Below are 9,392 nucleotides of genomic sequence, written 5' to 3' on the forward strand. Positions count from 1 at the left end.
AACCTGTATTTGAAATCAAACAGGCCTTTTAAAGGAAAGTCATCTGTTATCTTTATGCTCAGAATTGGCTTTCCTGTTTCCATCCTTCCAAGCCCTCAGTGCTCGGAGGACCTCAAGTATGAGATTACAGACTTACAAACCTAACCTGCAAGTAGTAATACAAAGCTGCTGGTCATTTAGCTTGGCTGTTTCATAACCACAGATTGTCTCTGAAACCATGCCAGGCGCTCACTGAAAATCCATTGTTGCAGCTGAGGGAGATAGCTACAATCACATTCCTGCAAGTCAGAGCATGGTAGGAGCATAATTTCCTTAATTAAAAAGCAAGGTTCCTGAGCGGGGCATGGTGGCGCCTGCCTATAATCCAGCATTTAGAAGGCTGAGGCAAGAGGACTGCTGTGAGTTTGAGGCCAGCCTGGGCTATATAAGCAAGTTCAAGATCAGCCTGTACTGCACAGCAAGACCCTGTCTCCAAAAACAGACAGGTAAATAAAAAAGCAAGGTCCCTTTAAAAATAAGAAGCTGAACCACCTCATCAGAGGTTTGGGGTATGCATGAGGGGGGAGGGTCATTCCAATTATAATATATTTCACAAGCTTTCAAATTCTTCTGATGCTCGAAATTTTATAAATACTTGAAATAAGGAATCCATAAATTTCCATATTTCCATGATATATTGATTACTAATGTAAAAAATCTTGCTATAATTTTCCATTCAGTTTTTAATTTGCATCACATTCATTTTCCCTTATGCAAAACTGCCTACAATTTTGATGGTAAAGCTGTCCAGCCAGAGCTTCCTCTGAGCATGATAAAAGGGTTTTTTTATGGACTCAACATGGTTGCTGTATATGACATCGAATTCAACAGTTAGGGACTTATCCCGAACCACCCCAACTTTAGTGTGTGTTTGTTCCCCTCCAGCAGTGTGAGCTCCTCGGAGTGAGGGAACACAGTCATCCAGGGTGTTCAGGGCACTGCTAGGGGAGGAAGCGGCATACCAGAGGAAACTGGAGCGTTACTTCATCCTCACATCATCAGCCAAACCTGCCATCCTGCCACAAGCTAAGAGAGTAGCTTCCCTCAGATGGAGGGTTCCTTCAGAGAGGCAGCACTTCCAGGAGGGGGGCAACAGGAGGGGACCTACGAGGAGAAGGCAGCATTATGGGAGGCCAGAGGGAGACCAGCAGTAAATTGGCTGCTGATCCTTCTTACCTTCCTCTTGGAGTACAGGGGGCCATTAGAGGACTAAGGAAAGGAGTCTCAGCTCTGCTACTTTACCAGCTGGGAGATCCTTGGCAAGTTACCTAATCTTTCCTACTTTTTTAAAGTACATATTTGCATTATATCATGAACACACTTATTGTGTGTGGTTGGTACATGTACATGACACGTCTTTTCTTTTTATGTCCCCTTGCATTCCTCCCTCCACCTCATTCCCCTTCACATTTGCCAAAGATCTATCCCCCTATTGCCTATTGTCCTTTATTTTGTTCTTTGATTTATATATACACTTTGGGTTTCTATATAAGAGAAACCATGTGATTTTTAAGATTGTGTGTCTGATTTCACTCAACAGAATGAGAAAAAATTTTTTATCAGGTATACCTCAGACAGAGGAGTAATGTCTAGAATATACAAAGAACTCAAAAAAATGAGATTCCCCCCACCCCTAAAATAAGACCTAATCAAAAGGGGGCAACTGAAATGTATAGAGATTTCTCAGAAGAGGATGCACAAATGGCCAATAAGTACATGAAAAAATGTTTGCCATCACTGGTCATTAGAAACATGCAAATTAAAACACTGAGATTCTGTCTTATTCCAGAAAGAATGGCTATCATCAAGAAATCAAATAGGCCAGGCGTGGTGGCGCACTCCTGAGGCTGAGGCAGGAGGATCATTGTGAGTTAGAGACCAGCCTGGGCTACAAAGTGAGCTCAAGGCCAGTCTGAACTGCATAGCGAGACCCTGTCTCAAAAAGACAAAAAGAAATTTTTAAAAATTTTTAAAAATAAAAAAGAAATCAAATAATAACAAATGCTGTGAGACTGGGGAAAAAGGAACCCTTCTACATTGCTGGGAGGATTATAAATAAGTACAACTACTATAGAAAACAGTATGGAGATAACTCAAAGAACTAAAAACTCAAAATTCTATTTGACTCAACTACTGTATCCCTCATCTAGGAATCTTCCCAAAAGAGTTAAAGTCATCATATTACAGCGATACATGCATACCTGTTATGGTGTGTGTCTGAGGTCCCCCCAAAGCCTCATGCAGTCATGGGGCAGGCTTTTAGAGTTTATGATTGATTCATGGTCCAATGCTAGGATTATGGTGTGAGTGCTACACCCGCCCTGGGGCGGGTAGTTTGCATACAGTGTAAGGGAGGGAAAGAGGCTTGCTTATGCTGCTCCTCCCTTTTTGTTGTTGCTGCTTTTGCTGTTTTCTGCCACCATGAACTGTTGCCCTCTGCCATGTGCCACTCTGCCTTGGAGCCAGTCAAGTATGGACTGAACTCTCCACAAACTGTGAGCTAAATAAACCTTTCCTTCCTTAATTCTGGATGTCAGGTATTTTGTCTCAGCAACAAGAGAAAAGTAACCATGACGGAATTTGGTACCAGAGAAGTGGGGTCACTGCTGTGACTATACCCGACCATGTGGTTCAAGAGCCTTTGGAAATGGCTTTTGGGAAGAGTTTGGAAAGGTTCTGATATTTTGCCTGAAAGAGAAGCCTTAGAACACCTTTAGCTATTCTGTAAGGGATATTCTGCTCAGAGCTCAGAAGACCACAAGGCTGATAGAAATCCTGCCAGTAAAGTCCAGGGTTGGGAGGTTTCTGCTGGGAAAAAGGACTGCATTGGTTGTTGGGCTCCAAATGATGTGTGTTATGGCTTGGCAGAAAGTTTGTCTGCATTTTGCTTGTGTCCAGAAATTTGTCTGAAACTTAAGATTAGGGGCAGTGGACTGATTAATCTGGCAGAAGAAATTTTAAGGTAGTTGAATGTAGAAGTGGTGGCATGGCTGTTGTTGGGGGCTTTCAGCCAGATTTCTGTTGAGAATCAAGAGCAAAGAGCCCAGCAGGATGATTTAAAATGTTGTGAGTTTGGCCAGGAGAAAAGCTCCAGTAAAGCTGTAGACTGCAAACATAGAGCTGAGGCAATCTCAATCGCTGAGAAGGAACAGAATATAAAAGACGGCTAAGAGCATCACAAGCAGCAGCAAGTCTCCAGCCTTTGCAGCCTCAAACCTGCAAAAGCGAAAGACTCTGCTTTGAGAAGAAAGCCACAGAGCGCCATGTTCCACAATGGTGGCACTGGCCTCACCATATGCCAGAATGGTAGCAGCATAGAGAATCTGTTCCTCAGAATCAGGTTCAGAGTGCTCAGCAATGTAGGCACTCCACCCCTATAGCCAAGAGAGAAGAAAGCCTGTCTACTGCTCTAGCTGGCAGCAGACTGTGGCATCCTCCATGTGGTGCTGGTTTTAGGTGCATGGAGAATGCAAGAGTTCTGAGGTTAGAGAGGCTTCCACCCAGATTTCAGAAGGCCTGGGAGGCCAGGCAGTGTGCCCCTGAGAGGGCAGTATGTGAAGCTATGAAAGAGAGGCCAAAGGTGCAGTGGAGACCCCAGAAGTTTGGAGAAGCCAAGCACATAGATTGTCTGAGGAAAACTGAAAGGAGGGAGCAGAGTGGACCCAAGAGAGAAGCCATGGGAGCTACAACCACCAGAAGTGCCACAGAGGTGGAGCCACATGGAACTTACAATTTGCCACAGATTTCCTCAGATGTTACATATGGAACTACAGGACTTAATGTTTGCTCTGTGGAATTTTGGACTTGCTTTTGTCCCAATGCTTTATATCCCCGTTTGTACCTTTTGGAATGGTATGTTTTATCATTGTGTACAACCAAAATTAAAGTGTTTGCATCACATTCCTATACCTTTATGTTAGGACAGCCTCTATACTGGATGCTCAGTAACACCTATCCACATCCAAATACAGGTACTCCTTGGCCTGGAAGTTCTACTTCTGGTAGCTTATCCTCCAAATATTTTCACTCATGCACACATCTGTAAAACCTTTACAAGGTAATTTTGTAATTGTAAAATGTTTAAAACCTTTATCTACAGAGACTAAACTATGGCTTATCCTTAGAGTGCAACATTATGCAGAAATTTAACAAAACGAGGCTGTTCCATATGTACTTATATGACATGATTTTTAAGCAAGTATCTACAGTATGATGTGCCCTGATTTCTTTTCAAAAGAGTAGACAGATGCACACATACAAGCAGTTGAAGAAAGTTGTCTCTGGGATGGGCCATTAGAACAATGCAGAATAGGATGAGGCGGGTGACTTCTCTGTACTCTTAAGTGGTTTTCACATTTTTACCATGTATACCCATCATATTTTAAAATTTAAGCAGGAAGTTACTTTTTTTAAAAAAACCTTTTCTGAAGTGACGATACCTTTCTTTCAGATTGTGAGGTTAGAAAAGACGTGGACTGCCCTGCGGCACCAGTACACCCAAACTGCCATCCTCTATGAGAAACAGCTGAAGCCTTTCAGCAAAATGCTGCATGAAGGCAGAGGTGAGCGCAAGTGGGCAAGGAGAGAGCCTGCTGGCTGCCCGTAAGTGTCCAAGCCCAATAGGTCCTATCTGTTCTGTCAAAGCATCTAATAGGACATGTCAGGAGACCCCGTGTTGCCTGCAGCCCTGCTGCTGGCTCAAGGCTTTTATCCGGTGATAGCATCACTTGTACAAGGTTTGCATTTGTTGTAAGACAACACCATTCACTTCATTCTATGATTAGCTTTCAAGAAAATGACATGGAAAATGATTCCTTATTCTTCAGAGTCCACGTGTATCCTCCCAAGTAACGTGTCAGTCCCACTGCTGATGCCACTTGTGACCTTAATGGAGCGTCAGGCTGTCACTTTTGAAGGAACTGATATGTGGGAAAAAAATGACCAAAGCTGTGAAATTATGCTGAATCACTTGACAACAGCACGATGCATGGCAGAGGCTGCGGACAGCTACCGGGTGAATGCTGAAAGGGTCCTGGCAGGTAGGAGTTGTTTTTTGTAGGCTGCTCTATGCTCTGTGGAGTGGAAGAGTGAAAGATCAGATGCCCTCAAGTGGTAAAAAGACCCGGGGGAAAGATTAAGGCATTGGAATTCCATTTCCAGCGTGATTGATCATGGGATCAATTTCAAATGACTTGAGTCTATTTTCTCCTTTCTTTGTGTTGTGTCAGTAAATAAACAGCGACACAGGGTCAAGAAAGTCCTTATTAGTATGTGTAGGAAGTGGGACTGGAAAAGGTGGCAGGCTAACATGAGGCATTTTATCTAGACTCCATTTATCTGCATTCGTCTTCTTCTCAGCCGCACTGGCAAGTGAGCTCCCCTGCTGCTAGCATCTGACATACGCAGAAAGTGCTGGGTAGAGTGTTGTATAAAATAAACCTTCGCATAAGTACTACGGTAACAGAACACAGCTTCCTCAGTTGGCTTGGTAAACATTCATTACAGACATAGTATGTGCAGAACTCTTAAGCAGGCATTTCAGCACAGGGTGGTAAGGCAGAGTGCACCATAGAAACACTTAGGAAAAGTAACCAATTTGGTCAAAGATGTGGGCAAACAGGAAGCATGTGGGGATAATTTCTAGCAGGAAAAACACCTCCACCTTGGTTGTTAAAGTACAAAAGCAATTAACCAGAACACAGATGAGAAAGGGTGGGAATCTGAATCAGAGCCATAGAAACAGGGAGGGGCTACAGCTTTCCCTGTAGGACTGTGGTACAGGAAGATTTAAACAAGAGGATGCCACCTGGTCAGATTTACGTTTCAAAGTGAATCACCCTGGCGACTGTGGAGGAATGCTGGACAAGAGGTGTGGGCTTACAGGAAAAAATGCTAGAACAAGGGCTCTCCCAAGGCAGTTATCAGGGATGACCACGGTCTCTTCTTTCTATACAATTTTTTAAATGGAGTCTACAAAGGCCCACAGTTTGACCCATAAAGTTAGAAACTACATGAGACAAGACAGACCCGTTCATTTTATCCTAAAATAAAGTTGCTGCCTCAGAACCACAATTTGGGACTGAGCGGTCTTGTACTGTGTCAGTTGTAGGTTTAAGTACCACATACCTGTTGTTACTTATCCTCAAAAAGTCCTCAAGTTTGGCAGTGTAAAACTCAACAAAAGCACACGATTCAATAGACACCAGAATGCCTACTTACATGAAGCTGGTAAGTACATCCCACTAGAAGTCTCACAAGCAAATCCTGTATTTGGGTGGGCTTGAGAAAAGTGTGTTTAAAGCTGCTATACATATCATTCTAAAGATAGCTGATAGAGTTTTTCATATGGTCCTGTCACAAATTTATATAGCAATTCCAAGTGCTGGAAGGGACTAGATTTGTTCACCAGCATCAAGTGCAAGGTAAGGGGTTCAAAGCATGTTAACTGAATAAGCAGAAATCACTGGCCTCTGGTTGGTTATTCATAAATGACATTCTGGTATCCTCTCGACAGGATATGTTCTTTCCACCACCAAGACCCCCTGATATAGACAGTATGAGTACATTTAATGATGTACCAGTTCAGCAGTAATAAAGGGAGAATGACATAACCCTGGCTAGCTAACTCACCCGCCTCCTCTTATACAGCTGCTGAGTATTTTTGGCCTTAAGTAGGCCAGAACAGGGTTAGGAAACTGGCCCACACAAATTGGTGCCAACTGATTTTTGACAAATGTGCCAAGATAACTCACTAGATAAAGGACAATCTTTCAAAACATGACCCTTTCAATAAAAGAACTGCTGGACATCTACATGCAAAGAAAAAAAGCACCTCAACCTGTACTTTATACCAGACACAATAATTAATCCAAAACAGATCACAGATGCAAAATGTAAAGGCTAAAGTACAGCATAAAGCTCTGATAAGCGAACATAAAAGAAATTCATTGTGCCCTTGAGCTAGGCAAAGGTTTCTCAGGACACAAAAACATGAACTGCAACAGAGAACACTGATAAATAAAACACTTAAATTTCTGCTCTTAAAAACACACCATTAATCAAGCAAAAAGGTAAAACACAGACTAGGAGAAAATATTTGCTAAATGTGTACCTGGTAAAGGACACATGTAGATCACATAAAGACAACTCGCAACTCAATGAGAAGACAAGATTTAAATAGACAAAAGATTTGTATATACAGTATGTAAGGGTGACAAAATAACTACATGCAAACCAGGGTTAATTACAGGACCACATGAAAAGATGTTCAACATTATAAATCATTAGGGAGTTGTCAATTTTACTACAAAGTCTACAATAAAAGAATAGTAAGACTAAGCTGGCAGCACATACAGAAACTAGATTTTTCATGTTAGGTGTGAATATAAAGTGGTACAACGTTTTTGGAATAGAGTTTATGACAGCCCTCCCCACACACACACCCGTACTGGGAATTGAACCCAGGGCCTTCACACTGCATTATATCCCCAGCCTTTTTGAATTTTGAGACAGGATCCTGCTAGGTTGCCCAGGCTCAAGCTGTGGTCCTCTTGCTTTATTTTCGCCTTCTAGAGTGCTGAGATTACAAGTGTGCACACCATGCCCAGCTTATGACAATTTCTTTAAAAGTAAACATATATTTACTATATGGCCCAGTAATTCTGTTCTTACAGAAATGAAAACACATGTCTATAAACTGTTACACAAATACTGACATTATTCACAGTAGCCAGAAACTGGAAATAATCCAAATGTCCATTAGTTAGCGAAAGGGTATGCAAAATCTGGTATATCCATATAAATGACAACTACTACTACTAAAAGGAATGAATTATTAATAACAGAATAATTTCAGAAACATCATGTTAAGTGGGAGAAGCCTGACAGAAAAGTTCATGTTGTATATTTCCATTTATATCAACTTTCTAGAGAAGGGAAAACAGCAACAGACAGTAGACGAGTGGCTGGCTGGGGCCTGGGGAAGAAACTAGATGATGCATTTTAAAATTATATGTTTACTATCATTAGTCAACTCTACAAACTTAACATCATAAAGTGCACGGGTAACACAGGTGAAACATATGGCATGTAAATGACACAACAGTGAAGTTATGAAAAAACCAGGTCCCATAAATGCTGCACCTCAGCTCTACAACCCATAGTGTCTCCAACACAGAGATTTCACTCTGTCATGTTTTAGTGAGTTAATTTTTCTCTGAAGCTGCTCAGGTTCTTGAGGATAGGGTAGATGAGTAGAACCCACATTTGAGGGTGGGAGTTAACGTTCTGAGAGAAGATGAAGTGTATTTTGATTCTATTATAAAAAAACAAGTTTTTAGTCATTTTTACACTATGTTTTAGGCAGAACTGAAGGTAACTTGTTTTTGTTTTGATTAGGCTTCCAACCAGATGAAGAAATGAGTGAAATCTTTAAGACGGAATTTCAAATGCGATTGCTATGGGGCAGCAAAGGTGCAAAAGTCAATCAGACAGAAAGATATGAGAAATTCAACCAGATTTTAACTGCGCTTTCACGTAAACTGGAACCTCCTCCTGTAAAGCAGGCTGAACTCTGAAAACTCCAGAGAGCCTCTTGGTATCATTTCGAGCTTCTCCAGTTTCTGCTTTGGGAAAGCTTTTCATCTGATAATGTGGAAATCTGACAATATACAAGCTTTTAATATCCACAGGATATTAAATGTGTAAATTGCACAGAGCACACTTATTTATGACTTGTTTAAAACTACTACTGATTTTTACATGAATGATAATTTATTATTAAGGTAACTATTGTGAATGTTGATTGGCAAATTTAAGAGAAGCCTCGCTACACTGGCTGGTCACTTTCTGTTATCCTGGTATTTGACCATTTTAGTTTTCATTCCCTGTCAGATAACTGTAAATAGTTTAAAAGCATGAAACATTTCAGAAGGTATCAGTTGTATGATATTCTTTAAATAAATATGAAAATGTAAATAGTCATGAATGAAAATATATCTTTTGTGAAACAGTTGTATCCAGTCTCTTTGATATTAAATAACTCATCTGGTATGGTAATTCTACCTCCCAGCCTCTGAAAGCATTTTCTCCCCCAGCTACTATATTTTGATGGTAGATCAAAATTATTGAAAATGGTATAAGAAAATTTAAGTTTTCTGCCTTAGGAGACAGAGTGAATAGTGACACAAAAAGTACCAGCTCCAGAAGATCTATGTTCAAACTCAACCCCAGGTGCTAGCTAGCAGTTGGACTTTGACCTACCACATTGAGTGCCAACTGCAGCACAGTACCCGTGCAAACTGGCACCCAATGTCAGCCAACTCACAGGCCAGTCTGCTCTGCAGACACCTCAT

General features: G+C 41.3%; 1 protein-coding gene across 1 annotated transcript in view; it reads left to right on the plus strand.

Moving 5' to 3' along the window:
• Positions 1-9,055, plus strand: part of Bcar3 (breast cancer anti-estrogen resistance 3) — a gene marked incomplete at its 5' end in the record, with an annotated part of 113,988 nt that extends 104,933 nt beyond the window's left edge. The window contains 3 exon segments of the mRNA XM_013514437.1: positions 4,490-4,601; positions 4,866-5,078; positions 8,437-9,055. Of these exon segments, the coding sequence (XP_013369891.1) occupies positions 4,490-4,601; positions 4,866-5,078; positions 8,437-8,615 (504 nt within the window). The 3' untranslated portion in view covers positions 8,616-9,055.
• Between the last annotated feature and the right edge of the window lie 337 nt (positions 9,056-9,392).

This window comes from Chinchilla lanigera, unplaced genomic scaffold (genome assembly GCF_000276665.1).
Source record: "Chinchilla lanigera isolate Chin_1 unplaced genomic scaffold, ChiLan1.0 scaffold00022, whole genome shotgun sequence".
Lineage (NCBI taxonomy): Eukaryota > Metazoa > Chordata > Mammalia > Rodentia > Chinchillidae > Chinchilla > Chinchilla lanigera.